The following is a 22,979-nucleotide window of genomic DNA, read 5'->3' on the forward strand; positions in this document are numbered from 1 at the left end:
CTCGGGTCCCACCACGAGTTCTGGCAGACGAAGTGACTTCAAAGGAGGAGATACTTGGTATCACTGCCATCACCACCACCACCTTTTCTTAGCTCACCGTTTTGGGTGAATACTGGGGCAAAACAACAAACATGAGCTCCTTGTTTCTCTTGCCCACACCTCCCCAAGCCTTTGCTCTATATTTCCCACCTGCACTGCCTCCCAACCAACACGAAAAACCATTGTTAGTGCTTCTCTGCAACCATTGTCTGATCTTCTTTTTCCCTCATGAGTCCTCTCCTTGTTGAATCAGCCCTGTTGGCTCCGGCCGTCGGCACGCCGGAACCCGACAAAGGGTTCGATCTCGAAGCTCTAAAATCGGCTCTGATCGATACGTTCAGCGACGAAGAATACGACGGCGATGAAACCGAGATAAATTCCGGCGGGTTCGATCCGTCCGGCTTGTTCGATAAGGACGCCGATGACCACGCCAAGAAGTGCGCTTGGCTGCGCGCTCAGGTCATCGGCAACGACGCCGAGTTCGAGACTCCGTTCGGCTCAAGACGGATCACGTACGTCGATTTCACGGCCTCCGGCAGGTTCCTGCGCTGCGTCGAGGATTACCTCTTCAAGGAGGTTCTGCCTTTCTATGGTGAGTCCCAATCTGAGTTTACCACAAGAATAAATCCATATTTTAGGTGGTTTTTTTTTTTTAGTGTAACAATTGCACGTCAATTTTTTATTTTGTTGGAAGGTGTTCAAGTACAACAAACCCCCCCCCCAAAAAAAATAAAAAATAAAATAGAGAGAAGCACGTGTGCCTTCTGGATCCCACACGTATGGTGGTCCTTACGTGTAAATAATGTTGCAACAGGGAACACGCACACTGTGGACAGCTACGTAGGTCTGCGGACGACGAAGGCGGTGCAGGAGGCTTGCGAGTACGTGAAGCGGTGCGTCGGGGCAGGCAAGGGCGACGCCCTCATGTTCTGCGGGACGGGGGCCACGGCGGCCATCAAGAGGCTGCAGGAGGTGATGGGCGTGACGGTCCCCTCGGTGGTGCGGGGTTGCGTGCTGAGCTGCCTCCCGGAGACGGACCGGTGGGTGGTCTTCACGGGTCCCTACGAGCACCACTCCAACCTCCTGTCCTGGCGCCAGAGCCTCGCCGACGTCGTCGAGATCGGCCTCGACGAATCGGGCCTCATCGACGAAGCCTCCCTCGCCGTCGCCCTCCAGTCGCCGCTGTACGCCGGCCGCCCCAAGCTCGGCTCCTTCTCCGCCTGCAGCAACGTCACCGGCATCTGCACCGACACCAGGGCCCTCGCCCGCGTCCTTCACCAGCACGGCGCCTTCGCCTGCTTCGACTTCGCCTCCAGGTTTTGGTTTTTACTTTAGATATCCTTTCCTCAAAATTCTCATTTACGAATCGTATCTTAAAAGACACGATCCGGTAAATTTTCACTTATCTATCGTGTCTTGTCTGACACGAATCTGACACGTGACAGCACCGGCGTTTTGTGTGGGTGGGGGAAATAGGAAAAATGTTTGTCTGAATAAAAAAAAAGTGCCGGACGGTGTCCAGTCGTATCCGTATCAATGTGATGTGGAATACGTGGCTGACGTGATTGTGACTGTTTTGCAGTGGTCCTTATGTCAATATCGAGATGAGGTCGGGCGAAATCGATGGGTACGACGCTGTTTTCATCAGCCCGCACAAGTTCGTGGGCGGACCTGGCAGTCCGGGGATTTTGGTGATCAACAATGCCCTTTACCGTCTCAAAGGCGCCCCGCCGTCCACCAGCGGCGGAGGGACGGTGCGTTTCGTCAACGGGTACTGCGAACAGGTACTGGGAAAGAAAAGGACATCACTGCCTCTATGACTCGTCGCAATGACGCAAGTACCCTCGTTCAGAGAATGGGTAGAACCGGGTCCAAACCTAAAAGGACCAGACCCATCATCCATTCCATATCGGTTGCTAACGAAATGAAGCGGGGCAAATTTTGTCGTGCAGGACACGCTGTACTGTGAGGACGTTGAAGAGAGGGAGGACGCGGGGACGCCCGGGATCGTGCAGAAGATAAGAGCGGCACTGGCGTTCAGCGTGAAGGAGTACATGGGGCACGAGCTCATCTGCTCGCGGGAGCGGTCGCTGGTGGACGCCGCACTGGACAGGCTGTCGAAGAACGGGCGCGTCCGCGTGCTGGGCAACACAGCGATCAAGGAGCGCCTGCCCACGATCTCCTTCCTCCTGCACCCCGGCAGCGCTGCTGCTGCTGCACCTTCAGGGAAGCACCTGCATTGCCGCTTCGTCACCAAGCTCATGAACGATCTCTTCGGGATACAAGCGCGCGGTGGGTGCGCGTGCGCTGGCCCCTACGGCCACGCGCTGCTCGGCATCGACAGGGCAAGGTCCAGAGCCATCAGATCAACCATTGAGAAGGTACGCATTGCCTCATGCTGAAAATATTCGGGTCAATAAGAGGATACACTGATCTACCCTTCCATCTTCTGTTAGGCCCCCACCTAAAAATGTACAATGTGATTGCGCCTGATGTGTTACCCTTTTCGAATACAGCCCATCAGCTGAGGGAGGATCAAGTGCAATGTAAGTGTTGTAAGTGTGCTGCTGCACCTGATCACCCTTCATCATTGCTTGGGCTCTGACGGGCTGTATCTCAAAGATGGAGGGTGATAAGGTAGAGCAGTACATTAAAAGTGTAAAATCACATTGCACTTTGTGCACCTGTGTTGGGGCCAACAGCAAATGGTGGGTGATCAAGTGCAGCAGCACACCAAAAGTGTTCAATCACATTGCACATAATGTCTCTATTAGTATCATATAGAAAGTCGTAGTTGGAATAATTCCAGGATCCAATCCAATTAATTAGTAATAAGATGGCGTTCAGGGTTTGAAGTTAGCTACGAGATAATATTGGCTACCCTCAACTGTACAGTACGCTCTTGTGGGAAACAACCCATCTTGCATTTTCATGATTTCTTTGTGGGTCAAGCCTAATAGATATGATATATATGATTGGTTTAGTTGAAAACGAGTTTAGGAATATCTGATCACATTAGGTAAAAAGATTTTTTTAAAGGGCTTCAAATTTCAACTGTCCACAATGCATCAAAATTTTATGATCGACAAAATCATGTTTTTACTAGTAAATTTGATCAAAAGTGCATTTTTACTAGTAAATTTGATCGTGTTCAACGTATCTGTGGGGTCAAATTGATCAAATAAAGCCTGCGCCCATGAGTTTGAGCCAGAGAGTACAGTACACTAGAGCGGAGCCAATATTTTCTCCATGGCTCCCTTGCATATCTAATTGGCTGGGCTAGACCAGCCCATCACAGACAGTGCACATCACTAAACTTGAGATGGTAGGAAGAAAACTCTTTCTTTTTTTAGCTTGCGTCCAAATATGTCTTCTTAACTTTAGTAGCTGCCATCATCTCACAGAGTTGATGTTTAGTGTCTTAGTGAACCAGGATAAAGCATACAGAAAATTCGAGCGGTTACTGAATCAACACATGCTTTGGTGCAGGGTTACAGTGCGGTGAAACCGGGATGGACCAGGGTGAGCTTCTGTTACTACACATCTGTAGAAGAGATAGATTTTGTGATTGATGCGATCGAGTTCGTGGCTGCTTATGGTCACCGGTTCCTTAGCCTGTACCGCTTTGACTGGAAATCCGGCGACTGGAGTTTCAAGAAGATAGGATCTGAATACAGGCATATGATCAAATTACAGGGACAGATAGAAATCCAGGCAAATGGTGAAGAATCAGGAATCGCAAATATTAAGTATGCAGAATACCTGGAAGTTGCAAAGCGCATAGCCATGGCCCTCCCGGATTTTCCGACCAATCGGCGAGTGCCGGAAGAAATAGATCCACGGCTTGTCAACTTCATTATCTAGTCCACAGCAACAGAACTGGCTTTACGCGAACCACATCTATGTAAATGGTACAATAACACCAAGAGATATCACCTCTGAAGCAAATATACAAATTTTTGGTTTGTTAAATAAACGGATTATGTTTACTTGGAGGATTTATTGGAAGTTCAAACACAAGTTCTTTTGAATATTTAGACCCAAGTCATTCCTAAAAAAAACATACACCCGAACCATTTCATTTCCATGGACTGAAGAAATTGTTTATCATGTACCTTCTAATTTCCAATTCGAGCACCATTTCCTCAGTTCTGTAGGACTGAACCGTCAGAAATAGGATACCAAAGTCCTTCCATGGAGGAAGGGGGAGGTGGGTCGCGTAGTGCATGGTTCCTCACCCAAAGACAGTCTAGCATAGGCGGGGGCTCGACCAAAGGGAATCCAGAAGAGGCATGACCGGACAATCATACTGTTTTGGGTAGCCATTCCATGATCCAATCCAATAACAAAAGATTAAGCAGCTCAATTAAACCTTGTATTAGAACAACATTTGATAACCATCCATGATTCAACGAAAGCAGCTTACCAATCATCAACAAGCGGTTGGTTAATACCTCATGAAACTGCCCTGATTCCCAGCAGGATCAAAGCTAGTGTGGCTCAGTAGTTATGGTGGTCTGAAAAACTAGACACTGGATGCAATTTAAGTATATCTGAATATGCACAGCTCAATTTTCAAGCCAAAGCATGCAGTAAGGAGAAACACCTATACGACATGCACCATAATCATAGGGACATGTCTGTTATGGTTGCATTGCAACATAAGCAAGGACTTACCTTGCAACAAATCACCAATTTGGAGGGTAAGGTTCAAGACCATGGCGACTTAACAACCCACCAGCCATGGACCAAAGAATCAGCTTGACTAAAAAGCAACTTATAACTTTAGAAGCAGAGTCAAATAGCATCGTGGTTTTCTGTTCTGTTTTAAGTTCGACTGGTTGAAAGCATGTTGGAATCTGGTCTTTCATACTATTGTTTGGAAGCTAATAGTTCTTTCATAATCAGATTTGTCATGGAGCTGAAATGTACCCACTCATTAAAATGAAGGAATGCTCAAACACTAATGACTAGTGGGACGATATGATTGTTCCAGAAGGTCCAATGTTTCATGACTTTTTAACAATCATCGACGACAATTAACTATGGATTTGATTATGATTGTTCCAGACGGTCTCTCTCTAGCTTTCTGGATTGGTACCAAGTACAAACGTCTCATGCATCCAGCACACCATAAATGGTGAAAAGTGCACCAAAAGGGAGAGCTAAACTCATTCCTGCAAACATTTCCTTGTACAGATGAGAGTTATTATTGATGTTTCCAGTGGCACGAATGGTACCGACAATATAGTATATAATATGACAATAATTTCTAAAAGACCTACATGCCAAATAAATGGCGATAAGTGGTTCAATACTTCCATAAAATATGGTGATTGACTCTTAACTATATGTTTCTTTATAATTATTAACATGTTAAAACCTCATATTGTTGTTCTAATAGTCGATATAGACATGTAATAAAACCGTATTTTAACACGTAATAAGATCTTAAGTTACAATATAATTCAGTTGCTATTAGAACATCTGTATTTACAATTTTTAGAGTTTGTTATTGATACTCAATAGTATGTTTTTGTATATATAAAGTTTCATATAATCACTATGGCAGAAGGGCATTTATAATCACTAATTCATTACTATCTGAAGATCAGGTTGTTATTACTAAATACTAGTAATAATCAGTCTAGGAAAGAAGACAATCCTTCTTCTAGCAATAACTTGCTGCCTGAAAACTAATCTAGACTGATTACAGACATCTAGAATAGGAAATTCCAGTGGGAGGATAAGCTGTAATTCTTAATATCACACCCTATTTACATACTTTACCTGGTTTTGCTCTATCAACTGCCTTGGCACTTTGTCATCTCTCTTGTCTAACACCATTTCTCTTCAAACAAAAAGACATTTCCGACATGTATACACAAATTTATGATCCTAGATCTTTTTATTTTTTTATAACAAATTATCATCATCATCCCCATTCTTGTTATATTCATTCGAAGTCACTGCATATATATTGTAGTAATGTCATGTCCATGCCGGTGACATCACATGTAGGGGAGAATGATATCATTAAAGCATATGGAGATGCAAATGAGGGTGAGATGGAAGACTTCTTTTCTCTTTTCCCTTCAGTTTTAAATATTAACTTCACTGTTCAGAGGTCAAGCGAGAAAAGAGGAGAGATCCAGATTTCTTGAACATGTCAATATTACAAGAGAAAACCTGAGAGTTGGTATATAAAAAACAGAATGGAAAATGGAATGTAAAAAGGTACAATAAACTGAAGATATTTTGCTCTAAAACAAAGAAATAATAGGTTCAATCCTTACCTGAACATGAAAGCATGACTGTTGATGCATGGGCAAGAAGAATAAACAAAACTGTGAGCAGCAGCACTTGGAGGGTATCCAAATGGGGTGCTATCCTGAAATTCCTTTTGGGCTCCAGTACCATGTGAAAAATAAGGTTGGGAGAAGCGCAGACCAGAATTTGCAAAAATGTGACGCTCACTGAACCTCAAAAATGTGTATAATGTACATGATTCAATAAATATCACCAAGATATCCCCCAAGGACAGAAGAAATTTAGCTTCTGTTGTGAAACTCCTTTGGGCCCAAAACACCATGTGAAAATTAAGGTTTGGAGAAGCAAGAACCAAAAATTGCAATAAATACACATTCCCACTGAACTTCAAAAATGTGTATAATACACATTATCCAACAATAATCACTAGGATATCGGCTAAAAGAAACATATTATATACAGAATTACAAATAATAATAGGTGCACCATAGACCACCCGGTTTTCCAAAATCACCCAGACGTCATGGCATCATACTTTTATATGCATAAATAAAATCAAGTTGGATAGGCCCATTATTTTTCAAGGTCTAATGAATTATGCATTATACCTGCACATATATCATCAGAATGGAAACTCTTGGATGCTTACTGCAGCAAGTAGGAAAAACCAGCATGACAGAAATGTGTGCTCGTCACTGAAAAAAACCAATAAAACGAGTGCAAGTTTCATGTGAAATTGGGTAAAATGGTTTGTCCAGCAGAAAATGGATACACCTACGTTTAATGGTTTCTAGGCATTAAGATTGCCAGCTTCAATATATCCTTCTGACATAGTTTCACAGGATTCTTGAAGAGGGAGACCCTTGCTTGCTTTAATGGGCCCAATACGACTCGTGCAATGCTGTATGAGTCACCATTTTGCATTGCAAAGTGCCACTCTTTTGCTGATATCTCAAACCAATCTTTGTCAGCAGAGCTGGTAGCTTTAACTTCGATATATTCCACCAAATCTTTTTTTTCATCAATAATTATGTCATAGGGAAGACCTGTCTCCTTTTCTTGATTGACCCACTTTATGGCAGCTGGACCATGTTTTTCTGCGAAGTACTTAAATGCAATTAATTCGCCAACTCTTCCTGTCCTAAGCATATGCCTCCCACTTGGGTTTCCAATGCGAAGCTGATCCCTCTCACTAAATGCTGAGGAGTCAGTGTCTAGACTTATTGTGGAATCCACATTAACTAGCTCACTTAACTCTGAAATTCGTTCTTTCTTTTGCTCAACCTTTGGAACCTCAGTCTCCAGCAAAGCCTCAGTATGATGTGAACCCTTTAAAGCTAATGCAACTCCAGCTGTGGAGTCATACTGCACAAGTAAATCATCAATCTGAATGGTAAGGTTATCTTCAAATATATTTGCTTGATATGGGATAGTAGTTTCAGGCTCATTATGTTTATGTGCATGCCGACGAAATTGATTAAAGCTTGGACCTGTCCTCCAATCTGTAGGGGGCCAATGCAAACTGGTGCCAGGTTTCTGTAGTTTTTGTTTTGAAATTGATGAGGACTGCATGGTGGGTTGTGCAGTTGATGATGTGATGGCAGTATCATTCACCTGAGATGGTGAACCAGATGTGAAACTCCAGACCTGTTCATCATCAGGAAGCTTTGGGACCATCTGACTGTTGACAATAAATGATTCAAACTGCTCTTCAGTGGTTCCAGATTCTGCCATGCTTGTGATCATGTGAAGAAAATTTGCAAGGTGTAGGTCCGAAGAACCACCAAAGAAAAGGCGAGAAAGCTCCAAGAATATGGAGTGATATTCTGCATCCTTGGTTAGGTACAATGTGTTTCCCTGAAAGGCGTGTTTTAGATGATTAATATATGACATTTTAACTGTAATAACAGAAAGAGACCAAGGAAACTCATAAAGGACTAGAAGGAATCAAAGACAAGAATGCAGTATGAAAACCACAGTTAGATCCCTTAGCAAGCATCCTGATCCATCCCATAACAAAGCGAAACCCAAGCGTTGAGCAGAAAGATTTATTCAAAAAAGTGTTACATTAACGGACACAAACCACAGTTAAACAGCTTCAGAACAGTTGAATGATAATACATTCCAACTGGAACAAACAACTTTTTATAGGTAGTTGTTCCACTGAGCTTATGGCACCTGTTTCTTTCTTTGATTGCGGTACTTCATAAGGGTGGACTCCATCCATTGAATTTATAGTTTTCAACTCTTCCGGCTGTATTATCGCCAGTAACCATCTGGATGTTTTCATAAATTTGTTCAAATTCTTTCCTGGAATAGCTAGAATTGTTACCATCCTATATTTTCTTTTTCATTCCAATTGTCTGATTCTTTCAAATATCCTCTATAAAAAAGGACTTCCTGACTAGGCATTAATCCATGAATTTAGCATAAGTGCTTTTATGCTTGGAAATTTGTAAATATTCTTCTCATAATATGTCACGTCTTGGAATAAATATTTTGACTTGACGGAGATTAACATCTGTAATCCTCGTGCATATCAGAATAGCCAACAAATATGCAAGGAATAGAGTTGGAATCAAGTTTCGTTCTGACTTCCACGAACACCCAGAAACCAAAACCCTTCCTAAAAGAAAAATGGGCTGATGTGACCTCCTAGATGCTTTTTTTTTTCAATCAGCAATTTAAAAAAAAAAAAATCTGCATGTGTTTGATGTAAACGGTTGCACGGTTATGACCAACTTAATCAAAACCTGAAGCTAGTGCAGTATTGAGATCAGGAGCATGGGAGCACAAAGGCGAAAAATCTTCAACAGAGAGAGAGAGAGACTCATCTGTACGTACAAAAGTCAGTTGATATTAATTATTCATAAACTTTATATACATCTATAACATAAATATAATATAATGTGCATTTCTGCACACAACTGTTGCTCCAGGAAGAAGTCCAACCTAAGGTTCGTCCAGATTATTATCTTTGCTAGTTAGATATAAATCAAAGTACTCATTTATGCACACATGCATGCAGGAATATAGCAGTTTAAAACTACAATTCTGCATTGCAAAATTGCAATATATAAACAATTACTATGAAATATAGCTATAATATCAATGAAAAGAACAAATGCAGCAGCAAAATAAAAGCTCTACCACTAAAGAAACACAAACGAAGTCAGTCACAATGTTGACCATATCAAAAAATGGCTTAATTGTCTCTGAAGTTCAGTGGAGTGTCTACTGTGATGCATCAACAAGGGCATTCAAGTGAAGCGTCTTTGTGCCATGGTGACCAAACACGTTCGTAACATAATGGTTAATAAGAAGGGCACAAAAGCAATAGACGCATGCTGAGGCTTCCACAACAAACAAATGGCAGGTCAAAGTGCAATGCAACCAAGACAACTAACTAGCACACCCTTTATATAAGTCTCTCAGGCATAGTCACCAATATAATTGACATTTTGGAAATCCCACAATATAACCATAAGTGTCTCAGGCAGTCACCAATATAATTGGATTTCGGAAATCCAACAACCATAAAATATTCAGTCTATGGAACTCCGATGAAAATTCCAATAATATTACCATGATTTTCTATAGGTTTTATTTTTTACAGCTTCCTAACATTAAAATTCCAATTTATCACAAGATTTTCCCTTGACAAGAAAATCCTGTGAATGAGCTTTGTAACTGTCGTTTCAGGTGAGGCACAATAAGGGCATCCACAAGAACAGTCAGAACAATACCTTTCCTTTGCAGCCAAACAGTTAATGAGAAAGGCACATAACGTTCATTTGAAGCTTCAATCAACAGACAAGCATTTTATAACTTAAAAAATGATATTTATGTGCAGAAAAAAATTGATATCGTGAAAACCTTTCACCAACATATATAAAGTAGTCAACCAAGATAAGGAAAAACTATATGGCGTAATTAAAATTTAAACCATGAAATGAGAATAGCCAAATCCATACATGCAAGAGACAGCTGCATTCAAACCGCTTCTTTGAAGTATTTTCACATCCTTTCAACATGCGCCTATAAAACAAGCTTTCAACTGTGATAACCCTTAGCTGACTTGGGCCCTGAAACTCAGACTTTCTAACAGAGATATATGTTTCAGGATGAAATTTGTATAGGTAACGTTGTGCATAAGGGAGAATCCAAGCAATAAGCAAAAGCTTCTCTTCACACTCTATCAAACCATAAAATATTGCTTCACGAGTAACTATCTGCCAAAGAATCAAAATAGTGAGACTCGAAAGAACCTAACAAATCAATTGGTAAAATTGTTCCATAGAACACAATTTTGCAAAACTTTTGAATAGAATAGTAAATACACCTCTGATAGAACAGGAACCCCGATGGTTTGCATCAAAGCTGCAAGTTTCGTAAGTATCAATCGATTTTCCTCACTATTGAGGTGACCGAGATACAAAAAGTAAATATTATTGTGGTAATTAAATTGCCGCTTCAAGTCCTCGTCATCACACCAACAGATCAGCCCAAAATCTGGATGGAGGGAGACCCATTTGTCCTGCACGGTAGGGAGCACAGTATTTTCAAATCTAAGAAGGCATTCTTTCAAGTAAGAAATTTCTTCTGACCCCACTGATCCAGATTTGATATCATCAGCCCATTTCAGAAGGACACACAAAACCTGGCAAGGGAAAAAAACGATAAATATAATATCAGCACCTTATGGACTATCTGAAAAGCAACTGTATCATCCAGCATGGAACTTACAGCATTCGCTGCCTGTGAAGGTAATGCACAGCTTGATAACTTTAATAGAATCTTCAGATAATCAGTGAATTTCGGTGTTTCCTTTACATGGCACTCTTTCACGAAAAAGTCATGAAGATGAGGGTATACATGACACAATGCCAAACATGACGCATACTTCAAGTCACCAATCAAGGCATTTTGAAAGTTTAACTCCCTTATTAGGTCCATACACCCAGTTGAATCTCGCCAGAAGACTTCTTGAGGAAACAAAAATGTTCCACCTAAGACCTCCTCACTTTTTGAGGAATTACAAACTGGAACAAAAACAAAAGGGCCCGATAACAGCGCTAAAATTTCCACCTTCGCAGTAGACATCTCATTCCAAATGAACGAATAAAATCTAGACATTTGCCCAACACTGACAATAAGAACACAACTGTTAATTGTATAAATACAATCAGAATGAAATGAAGAAAAAAAATTAGGTGAATCCATCATACATGAATCACCCAAAAAAAATATTTAAAAACAAAATTTAAGAGAAAATTAATAACATCAGAATGATTAGCAATAAGTAAATACAAGATAAAATATTCTTCTCAATTTCTTACTTGATTGCAAACTATCCCTCCAGACAGATTGTAAAACCAGATGAGGACAGTAGCTAATTGGTGAATTATCATCCTATATTAGGGCATCACAGACAACTAGCCCCAAACTAAATGGTCAACCAGACAATGACTACAGAGTATGGCAGACAACTTGTTCCATTCCTCATAGTCAAGTAACAGGTAAGATCAACTGTACTAAAAGTTACTGGAATAAAAAAATACTGCATTCTGTTCCTTATAAGAGCAACAAACAAGGAAAAAAATAAATAGCATGGGAGAATATCTCCCAGACATCATTTGAATGTATAGCCTTAATCAACAATCGTCTTCTTCCAAGTAAGTAATTTCTGAAGTTAGTAGGATTTCTCCCCATGCACACATGAACAACCCTTCACTAGAACATCTGAATACCAGATATTCTAGTGTTTCTGCATCATTACATAGAGGAAAGGGCTAACCATATTTTACTAACAAAAGAAAAAAAAAGGGGGGGAAAGGCAAACTCATACTTTAATTTCATGCAAACTGCTTTATTTTAGTTATACTGTACATGAACCTTTATATTCTTACATTTTGCAAGCATTTTACTGCTTTTATATTTCACTATCATGACCGAGAAATTTATTATTAATAAACAGTGACAACCTCAATGCTTGACTATCCAAAAAAAGTCATTTCAAATATTTTGCTTAATTTCTAGACTGTGATTGAAGTCATAGTGCAATTTCGCCTGGCACGAAAGAACCATTTTATCAGTTCTTTTCTACTTCAAATAAAACCACCTTATCATGAATTGAAAGAGACACTTTGAGGGGGGAAATTGCTAAAATTAGCTTTTTTAGCTAAATACAAGAATATTGGCTAAGCAAGGGTGTTTGATAACATCAAATGGGTCAATTGGTATTAAGTTAGGAGCTTACTAATTCACTGTCCTCTAGGGACACTAATTTAGAAGTCAGTTGATGTATTTGAGCATGTAAAGGATGCAAATTTGCTTTCAATCTATTGGATGATATGGTTGAGAAAATAGGAGATCAATATTATGCAAGTTGTAGGAGAAAGTGTAGTTAAACTGACCAGGAATATTTCACTATTTTGCCTTCGAGGGTATTTTGGTAAATTTTTGTTGTGGTCTCCATGCTGGGTACTTTTGTAATGTTGTTACTGCTTTGTTTTTATTGTAATAGGTTTACAGGTGGCCGTATCTGTAATTCTGTGTCATTTTTTGTCTTTGAGGGTATTTTGGTAAATTTTTGTTGTGGTCTCCGTGTTGGGTACTTTCGTAATGTTGTTACTGCTTTGTTCTTATTGTAATAGGTTTACAGGTGGCCATATCTGTAATTCTCAGTGTCATTGTTGGCATTCTCAAGACTCGGGTTTTGGATGGGCCACAATCAATTCGGCAACTCGGGCAAGTCATGGTTTTTATTTAATTTATTAAAATAAATAATAAATATATAAGTGCATAAGTTACTATAAATAATAATAATAATACAGTCACACAAAAGTTTGTGCCATTCTATATATGTATACATAATAAAAATAGTAAACATATAAAGAATGGCACAAACTTTTGTGTGACTGTATTATTATTATTATTTATAGTAACTTATGCACTTATATATTTATTATTTATCTTTACCACATATATATATATACACTTAGTTGTCAAAGGTGCTAGGCGGTGCGCCCCTAAAAAGACTAATTCTAAGCGGACTAGGCGGTACCCCAAATAAAAAAAAATAAAAAACATACAAAATATGTAAACAAACTACTAAAATTAATAACATGCGTGTATACAACATAAAATCAATCAACAATAAGCAATAGACAAATAATAATATATCGTCGAACACTTTAAAGTGTGAATATTCTGTGTGTGAACTGTGGGTGCATGTGAACTTGTGAAGTGTGAATTCTGAAAAAGAACAATAAAACAGATCGTATGAACTACGCACTGTCACGCAGATATATAACTTGGAAATATAGCTCACAAAGAAAAATCATAACTCAGACATCAACCAAAAATGTAACACAGAAATATAACTCACAAACAGTATATAAACAGATTATATATAACTCAGATACAATCAAACACAGAATTAGCAGTCAGAAGAAGAAAACAAGAGCATTCCAAGGAAAAGATATGAGCAATGGATAAACAAAGGAAACAAAATCAATATTATTGTATTTAAGGAAGTAGATAAAAATGATGAATGACAAGCAATGATGTCTTTGTCAATGACGATAGTGACTCCCCTCATGTGTTTACATGTGGGGAAGACAACTCAAGCTTCAAAGAACATCGAGGGTCCAAGCACTCATTTGAAGAAAAACAAAAGAAAAAAACACAGAAAAAGGCAAAGTAGTAAGTGCTAAGTGTTGAAGTGTATACAGAAAAAACTGAGGAAGACAATCAAAATGTAGAAGAGGAAGATGCAAGAGTGCTTGTATTTTCTTATTCTTTTAATAATTTTAAAATTGGCATATGTATTACTGAACATTTGGATTTGGGTTTGGTACTTACTTTTAATCCATACATTTGACAGTCTTCTCTATAATTTTGAATCACATATTCACAATAGTGATGAATGATTGGTAGTTATAACGTTACAATTTGTATCCTTGTTCTTTCATTATTTTCAGCAAGTTTTTTTCACTTTTCAAGAGGAAAAAAGATTGGATCTCCAGTTGTTGCCCAGGCATCAGTTTGTCCTTGGAGACTTGATGCTTATGCCTAGCATTTTTTACTACTTTGCTTCTACTACATGTAATTGCAAGATTATATTCATTTCCCATTCTAATGATTGATACTTTAAATGCCATATGACATCAGCATGAAGCTGTAAGAGTGCTGTAAAATGAAAACAATTGGCATCAGAATGAAGCAGAGATCATGAACCAAAACATGTACATGCCCTATCAAATAGTTGTCATACATGAACCAAAAAGGTTGCTATCAAAACCCTTCCCTTCCAATGACTAATCTCATCAAAATAACAATAAATATAGAAAGAGAAGGCAATATGAAGAATACCTAACCACAAAAGAATGGAACACCTTCCAAAAGCTTATTATACTTCTAAATCACAAATTAATATAGGTGATAAACTTCAGCAGGAAAGTAATACCTGGCATTGAAATAATTAGATGTTTGCCAAGTGTGGAGCATCACCAGAGCATCATCAATTGTAACTTGAGTCTTGAATCCAATTGCATCCAGGAAACTTTTATTATTCACCTGGCCAATGCATAAACAAAAAGAGAAAGGAAGAAAAAGATGAAAACCAAGCACAAATAGGAATTTATCATTAGGCTACCAACCAGTTGCCTGTTGCAGACAACATAGCAGGTTGTTAATGCTTATAATCATATCAACTAATAGCCAACTAGGGATGCAAACAGATCATATTTCGGATCCCAAAATACACTGGGAAGTCGGATCCGGGACAGCCAAATTTTGCAAATTTGGCTTCCTGAATCTGACCCGTTTGCAACCCTATAGCCAACCACAAATAGGAACAACATATCATACACATCTTTGGAAGAAAAACCTCCTTTTTAAATATAAACATCAGTAACATCATCTAACAAAAGAAATGACCAACCTGGGGAACAGCATAAGATGCAACTGCTCCAAGAATAGAATGCACAACCTCACAATTGTAAAACAGGTCAGTGGGAAAGTGAAGATCTTCATCGACACTAGATGCTATCCACCTAAATTGATGCATGCTTTTCACAAAAGAAGATTTGATTGGTATTCTTTCATTAGTTGAGTTAACTGCAAGGAAGCCTGTTACTTTTGTCCTGAAAATGTCGTCCCAAAGCATATCTATAGTGGACAAAAGATGCATGCATTTTTCACGATCTTTGTTTGTGGATAAGGCAGATAACAAATCCACCAATTCAGGGCATTCCCAATCTTCAACGATTGTCCCTGCCGAATCCAGGTGCCTTACCAATGTGGAATTATTTGAAACAGGGTCAGATAACTCCATCACCTTCTTACTTACATGACTGATTTGCACAAAATCAGTTACACCCAATTGTTCAAAAAACTCTCTCCATTTTTGGACTTCAAATGACAAAGATTGGATACTGGGATGCCTCAAATATATGCAGTCTATTTCATTCCATTTAAACTCTGTTTCCCCTATCAACTTCATCACGTCAACAGGATTTTTGAACTCCTTGCTGAAGTGTATTGGTTCCAGCAGAGGGCATTTAAAACCATTGTTTGTTAAAACAACAGCCTTCTTCTGCAGCTCTGAGATTATGTAAGGCCTTTCAAGCTTGCAACTGCTGCAATTGGACTGAAAGTGATGCATGATAAACCTCAAGTATTCAACCATCAATTCCTTCTCCCTGACAAGTATTTTATCATCAGAAATCCCGGGCAAGATGTGTGTCCTAACTAATTCATGCGCTGACAGCCGTTGAACCCCAATTTTAAGAAGCATCTGTACAAGCACAGAGACTCGTGCCTCTCCAATATCAGTATTCCTAATTCCCTCAGAAAAAAGAGCAGGATCTACCATTCGAAGCTTGGCATACAGATTGGGAAAACCTTTACAGAGCTGATCACCTTCATAACCACTAGATGAGGTGTCACAGGATAACCAAATTGGCCCTTCTGAAAGTGAACTGTATGAACCATGTGAGAGTGGAAGAAATGGAATTCTTTTAAGATCATTGATATAATGAAATTCTTTCTTAGAATGGAAAGCAATTTGCGAGTCAGAAGAATAGACCAATAGGGAATCATGCAAAGCATACAACCATGCGGCTAACCAACTCAGACCAAATGACTTCACAGCATCATCGGTGTTGCATATAGATTTTATAATATCAATTAGAATATTGGGTCCATAACTTTGAACACCCAATGCCTCCGACAGTGAATCTGACAGAATAAGTTCCCTATGCATATAACCAAGCCCAAGATGGTTATGCAAAAGCTTCTCTGGCAAAAGTGACCGAACCTCGTCATTCCAGCCCCTTAGTGCTCGACAAGGAGGAACCCATTTCACATCTTGTGAATCTAAAAGCAGGCAATTTGACATGCGCAATCTTGAAATAATTAATTGAGGAAGATTGGAGAAAAACCCATGAACTTCACCTATGAGTGGAACAAATGCCATGTAGACTGAAACAGCTTTTCCTGGACTATCCTGAAAGCAAGGAAGATCACAAAAGGATCTTTCTGCACTAATGAATAAGCCCGGGAACTCTGACAGTAACCACTGGTTCCAAGGACTATTTCCATCCACTTCCTCCCTAGAGGATGGCAGCACAAAATCACCCTGAAGAATGAACTTTAGACCATATGTTCTAAGAGGGAGGAAAGCAAAAACAGGCTGCTGAAGTAGTTGTGGCTCATACTCCCCATTACCAGATTCTCTCATTGTAAAAGCTAGTGCTATCTTGGTAGTCTGCACACCAGGACGTAAATTGTTCACCTGTAGCTGTGATTGGACAACCAACCAAATCATCTTTTCATCTCCATGAGTAACGCTAACAATGCCATTACCAACTATCTCTCTTCTAAAAACTGTAAGTGAATCACTTAGCATGTTCTTCAGCTTTATACATTGGAGACGATGAAGAAATAGCAATAGAGAAGGATGGAGATCTGAAAACATTGACAATATAGATCTCATAGCAGCTGCTTCTTTAAATACTGATTTGAATGGAAGCACGATGCAAGTATTCCAGGAAGTACTGTCTGTCTGATTATCAGTAGATACATGTGTCCCAAGCAAGTTCATATCACATGGAGGAATAACAGTCGGTAATACAAACCCTATCTGGCCTTCACTTACGTCAAACTTGACATGAAATCCATTTGAATGAATCTCTGGGGCATCCGTAACCTGCCAGTACCAGAACGCAGTACATCAAACCAACAAAAACTTACAAGACAAAATCAATTGTACAAGCAACCTCAAAAATTCTAGAGCTAAAAAGATATTTATGTGATATTGCAAAATTGGACTAATGGCTAGGTGATGTCACATAATCACATGGCATTAGTCAAACGAATAATAATGACATTTGTGACAATATGCTGAGTAATAGTAGTGCACATTCACAATAACAGAAATTATGTGTTGTAGAAAGTCATTTGACCCACCCGAAATACTGATTTGAAGCCAATACCCTTATGGCCAATGTATCCTGCAGCAGATTCTTTCTTGGTTGAGTTTCCCACATCACAAAGTGCCTTGATATTCTGAGCAGTAAAACCCTGCTCATTATTCAATACAACAATTCCACTAGGCTGAACAACAAAAACAAGTGTAGGATCCACATCTTTTGAGTATATGTTATCATCTGCGTTTTGAACCTGCAGCAATTAGTGAAACATCATCAAACTGGACAGGAATATGAAAAGAAAGGCACCAGACATAAACCATCAACAGACCATTTTGAACAGTTAATCACAAACCCTACTGTGCTTAATAGGAATCCCAATTGGATGGATTTCGGATCCAAGTATAACCATTATCCTACCTATGCTGTTGCTTATGGTAACTCTCATATGAATCAGTCAGATCTGGTAAATTTAAGTCTAGAATTTTTAGATCCAGGACCAGATTCAGAAAAACATAAATTTTTCATATACAAGCCAGAATCAAGTCGAAATAAACTTTTTTGCCTTTTCTAATGGAAAATAGATACTTTTCAAGTTTACCCCCTTTTACCAGACCTGGTATCACAAAGTACAAGATGGATCTAGATCTAGGGCTTTGTTATGAGAGTCAGATCTAGAACCAGATTTGCTTTGCCAGCAGCCCATATAGTTTGGCTTAAGCATGATCCAACCCATATTTGACCGATTTTAATTCCTACTGTATTGAAACGAGATTTGCTCTCCCAGCAGTTCACAAAGTTAGGCTTAAGGATGAACCCAACCCATATTTGATCCATTTGAATTCTTACTGCAGGAAATTTCTCAATAAAGAAAGAAAAATCAGACATACAATATCTAATCGGAATGGAAAGCATCATAAAGTCAAGAAGAAACAGAAACTTAGTAATTCTTCACCCACTACATATTAAAAATAAAATGAGGAGTATATAAGAGGCGCCTGTGTTCGGCAGAAAGAGCAGGTTTAAACCTTAAGCAGCTAGGAATGGGTGCAAACCTAATTTGAGGACACATAGGAGCCCAATATAAGAAAATGAAATATTTAGCATCTGGAAAGGAAAAGCATGATCAGAGACAAATAATAAATGGCATATTGGCATGTGAAGAAAGACATACACTCACATCACTAACCATGGCCCCATATATGTGCTTGTGTGTGTGAGAGTGAGTGGGGTCATGCTTATTGATGTCAAGGCAGCATGCCATTATTTCCCACTTGCCATGTCTACAATCATATTCCTGCTCCTAGCTACTGGACTTTAGCATGATTATCATTGGGAGATGGTATTTGGTTGCTTGTGTGTAGGGGCGGGCAACGGGCTGGGCCGGGTGGTCAATCGCCGGGCCGGGCCAAAAGCCCGGTTCAAGCCGCGGCCCGTTGGGAAAACCCCCGGCCCACCTGTTAGACCCGTGGGCCTATTATATATATACACACACACACATGGGCCGAGCCAAAAGCCCGGTTCAGGCCGGGCTTGGGGGCTGGGGCGAGCCAGCCCAACCTCTACTTGTGTGTATGTGTATATATTTATATATATTATATATTTATAAATTTATATTTATATATAGAAAAAAATATGAAAAGAGTTGGTTTTGTTTTGTTTTTTTATATATAAAAACGTAAAGAAAATATAATAGCTTTTAAAAGTATGAATAGAAAAAGAAAAATTATATTTAAAATATAAAACTACAAAACTATCTTGATATTATCGCAATAATATCATGACATAGAAATTGTCAAATATTTTACAATTATCATGATATGCTTTGCTTTTGATCTTTTTCCACTCACACACGACAACTTAAAGGCAAGTGCCCAACAGACGTGTGCACAAAAGTGCAAAAGATAGTCTTCAGCAGCAGCCATGACCAGTCTTTATTGGCAGTTGTAACCGCTGCTAAAGACTTTTTTCTGCCAATGGGGCATGCAGTGCACATCCGTTAGCGTTCAACGATAAAGAGATTCAAACTATATATAAAATCAATTGTTAGATCTAACTGTACAGATGCGTTTAACATGGTTTATTCACAAAGTAGGTTTAATCACATCCAATACCACCATAAGATTCAAGATGGTGAAAATCAACAGCTCACAGTTTACAAAGATAAGGATGGTCTAAAAATGGCCCAAAACATCATGTCAAAGTCAAGTTCAACATATGAAAATAGTAAATCAAACATGCTAAACATGATCCAAAGATCAGTTTCTGCTTTCAAAGATTAGATATGCAGGCAGCTCAAAGACCCAATGAGGATGAAGAGTTGTGTGGAATTGCGACAAAATCAGGTATTTTTTTCAATAGCATCTTTCGATAGATCTTTTGTTTGAGCCATCGGTTGAGCCTTTTCCAAAGGGAGCTATTGGTTTTGGCTCCTCTTAATGGGCAAAAGTTTCTGCTTGGATGGTTTCTGTGGACCAAATCTACACCCAAAACAACGATAAAAGAAGCATCCATTTTAAGCAAGCTGCTACTATCATGTGCAAATCAGCGGACGAAACACCAGCACATCTTATGTGTTTTCTGACCCAAATTCCAGCTTCCATCTAAATATGCATGGCCAGATATCAAGTAGGCCCTGGAAAATAAGAAATGCATAAGGGTGATTATGGGCCTTATTAACTTACAGGGAAGTGCATGATGGTACCTTGTTTGGAAATAGTGGTTGTTCCCAGCCTAGTGACCTGTGTAACAGACCCCTAAAAGGGCATCACACCTGTGTCACACCTAGTGTTGTAAGTATCAATGTGAATCGGCCGATTCATATCAAAGTGTCCCAAAATCAATTTGATAAGGGCCAATTCAGCCCTCAACCGATTTTTAATATTTTAATAGTTTTTAAAATGTTTTAACATTTCAAATAATTTATTTTTATTTTTTTAAGATTTTTTACATTACAAAACTAAAAAAAGGCCAATTTAGCTTGATTCCGTTCAAGTCTACATAGGCTGATTCTCTTAATTGATTCAAGACCAAAACCAATACTGACAACATTGGTTGCAGCCATGTCAGTGCAACATTTGGACACGGTTTCCATAGTATTAAGTGCAGCCAGCTACACCAAGGTCTAGTTCTATTTGAAACTAGACTCGGTCAACCCAGATGAGTCAAATTTTGTCCACATTTTAAATATATATATAAATATGTGTAAATAAATAAGTATATATATATATGCACCTCCACACCCATGTGTGAAAATGTCTATAGAGAAAATATGTGCAAAAAAGCACAATATTCTTTATATGAGAAGTGTGCACAAAGGCACAAGGGGAACACTCACAAGTGCACAAAGGCACATATACACATGCACAAAGGCATAAAAAAACTTCTTTATTGAAATACCAAAGAAAGCTTTTTCTAAAAGCTTGAAACAACTAAAGGGGGATGACCCCTATATATACAATGAAGGAGTCATGGGGGGGCTCCAACATATACGTTGGAGCCCCTCCAACAGTTATAAATATAACCGTTGGAGGGGGCTCCTACGTATATGTTGTGGGCCCCCTCATGGCCAATATGAAAAATAAAAAAAGAAAATAAAAGAAAACATAAAAATAAAAATAAAGAAACAAATTACAAACATATTCTCAAAAGAGAATATGTGTAAAAAGACAGTTATACCCCTATCAGGTATTTATACATATTTATATATATAGATAGATACATATGCATATCTATATATATGCATCTCTCTCTCTCTCTCTCTCTCTCTCTCTCTCTCTATATATATATATATATATATATATATATATATATATATATATATACAAAAGAGGTAATTACATATTACAATTTAACACCATGTTCTTTAAAAGTCATATCACACCTGCACCCGCACCCGCACCCATGTGAAATTGCTGGTGACACTTCAGGTTAGAGATCAGGGACAGAATGTTTAATTGGAAATCTTCTAACACAAAGGCTCTTCAACACCATATTCAAAGGGATATTCACTGGTGCATAGTAAAAATGGCTAATTTATCTTGGATCGGCATTTCAAGAACAGGGATTATTACATATTTGTGCTGTAACTCTCTCCAAGTCATGGCGTCTTGTCACTTGGATTGACAAAATGTTCATGTCTTCCCAAGAAAACAGAGAGAGAGAGAGAGAGAGAGTCAGAGGGATCTATGTAAATCAATAGGGCCCCACCATAAGTAATGGAGTAAAATCCCTAGGAGCATATCCTCCCTAGAGTGCCCTAGGAGCATATCTTCCCTAAGAGAGTGTATGTGTTTCTGCGTATAGAGTGACCTAGGAGCATATCCTCCCTTGTCTTAGCCTTCGGATCAATTTAGACATAACAGCTGTTAGGGAGTAAAGCCTTGACAAATTTAACCAAGACCTAGACAAGCAGTTCTATTTTCCAACCAAAACATACAGAATTGCACAAACTTTTCAATTTCCCTTGGCATAAAATTTATTCGTTGATTTAAAGTTACATAATGAAACCATGTTGAACCTAGGTTTCACCCAAGTGTACAGATGAAGTTCAGCTTGGACACAAGAAGGTCATGGCCAAGTTTGATTTGAAAACATTGATAGAAGTAGGAGTGATAAAGGAGGCGAACAAGTTGAGAATTCCTTGTTTTGGCACAATACAACCTCCAGCTCGAGCCTAGGCTCACTCCAGCATGAGCTCAAAATAAGCGCAGACTAGGGATGGCAGTGGACCGGGGGAAAGTGGGGCCCCGCCTCGCCCCATTTGGACCGGGGATGAAGGGTATGAAACGGGGATGGAGGCAGGGACGAAGGTTAAAATCCATCCCCGTTAGGGGATGGAGGCTGGGATGGACGTACACTTTTTCCCGCCCCGTCTCATCCCCGTTTGAACCGGGGATGGAGGACATGAAATGGGGATGAAGGCGGGGGTGGAGGTTAAAATCCATCCCCGTAGGGGATGGAGGTTCTAATCTTGAGGCGGGGCGGGGGTGGAGACCTTGTCCCCCGCCCCGCCCCGCCCCACTGCCATCCCTAGCGCAGACAGCCATTTGGAACAGAAAACATTATTTTTGATAAAGTATGATAAAGAAGATAATTGAACTCCATGGTTCCAGTATATAAGTATATGCACAACAACAAATTCATTTACACATTCTTATCGTACAAGATCCTAATACTAAATCCTCTAAAAAAATATTTATGATTTATGTTCACAAGCTTACCCAAGCTTAGTTG

The 22,979-nt window shown here is 39.3% G+C and overlaps 2 protein-coding genes across 3 annotated transcripts in view; one reads left to right on the forward strand and one right to left on the reverse strand.

Moving 5' to 3' along the window:
- The first annotated feature begins 213 nt into the window (after positions 1-213).
- On the forward strand, positions 214-4,059 carry LOC149822551 (uncharacterized). Its single transcript, XM_089981631.1, has 5 exons — positions 214-631; positions 854-1,355; positions 1,622-1,823; positions 1,992-2,420; positions 3,529-4,059. Exons 1-5 carry the CDS (start codon positions 268-270, stop codon positions 3,901-3,903), a joined length of 1,872 nt encoding a protein of 623 aa, XP_089837757.1. The 5' UTR covers positions 214-267; the 3' UTR covers positions 3,904-4,059.
- Positions 4,060-6,652: 2,593 nt separating this feature from the next.
- The window catches only part of NOV (Histidine kinase-, DNA gyrase B-, and HSP90-like ATPase family protein), a 71,563-nt gene continuing 55,236 nt past the window's right edge, over positions 6,653-22,979 (reverse strand). For both annotated transcript variants that reach the window (XM_089981629.1, XM_089981630.1), the window contains 7 exons: positions 17,785-17,997; positions 15,257-17,524; positions 14,780-14,889; positions 11,056-11,455; positions 10,652-10,969; positions 10,284-10,541; positions 6,653-8,166 (listed from right to left, as the gene is read on the reverse strand). In XM_089981629.1, the coding sequence (XP_089837755.1) occupies positions 7,090-8,166; positions 10,284-10,541; positions 10,652-10,969; positions 11,056-11,455; positions 14,780-14,889; positions 15,257-17,524; positions 17,785-17,997 (4,644 nt within the window). In that variant the 3' untranslated portion in view covers positions 6,653-7,089. The remainder of the gene's footprint in view (positions 8,167-10,283; positions 10,542-10,651; positions 10,970-11,055; positions 11,456-14,779; positions 14,890-15,256; positions 17,525-17,784; positions 17,998-22,979) is intronic.

This window comes from Nuphar pumila, chromosome 11, assembly GCF_984573655.1.
Source record: "Nuphar pumila chromosome 11, dmNupPumi1.hap1.1, whole genome shotgun sequence".
Lineage (NCBI taxonomy): Eukaryota > Viridiplantae > Streptophyta > Magnoliopsida > Nymphaeales > Nymphaeaceae > Nuphar > Nuphar pumila.

Excerpts from the sequence above, each read along its gene's own strand:
- LOC149822551 (XM_089981631.1), top strand. The coding sequence starts at position 268 with ATGAGTCCTCTCCTTGTTGAATCAGCCCTGTTGGCTCCGGCCGTCGGC. Across the intron at positions 632-853 it reads GGAGGTTCTGCCTTTCTATG|GGAACACGCACACTGTGGAC; the intron begins GTGAGTCCCAAT and ends ATGTTGCAACAG. Across the intron at positions 1,824-1,991 it reads TCAACGGGTACTGCGAACAG|GACACGCTGTACTGTGAGGA; the intron begins GTACTGGGAAAG and ends TTTGTCGTGCAG.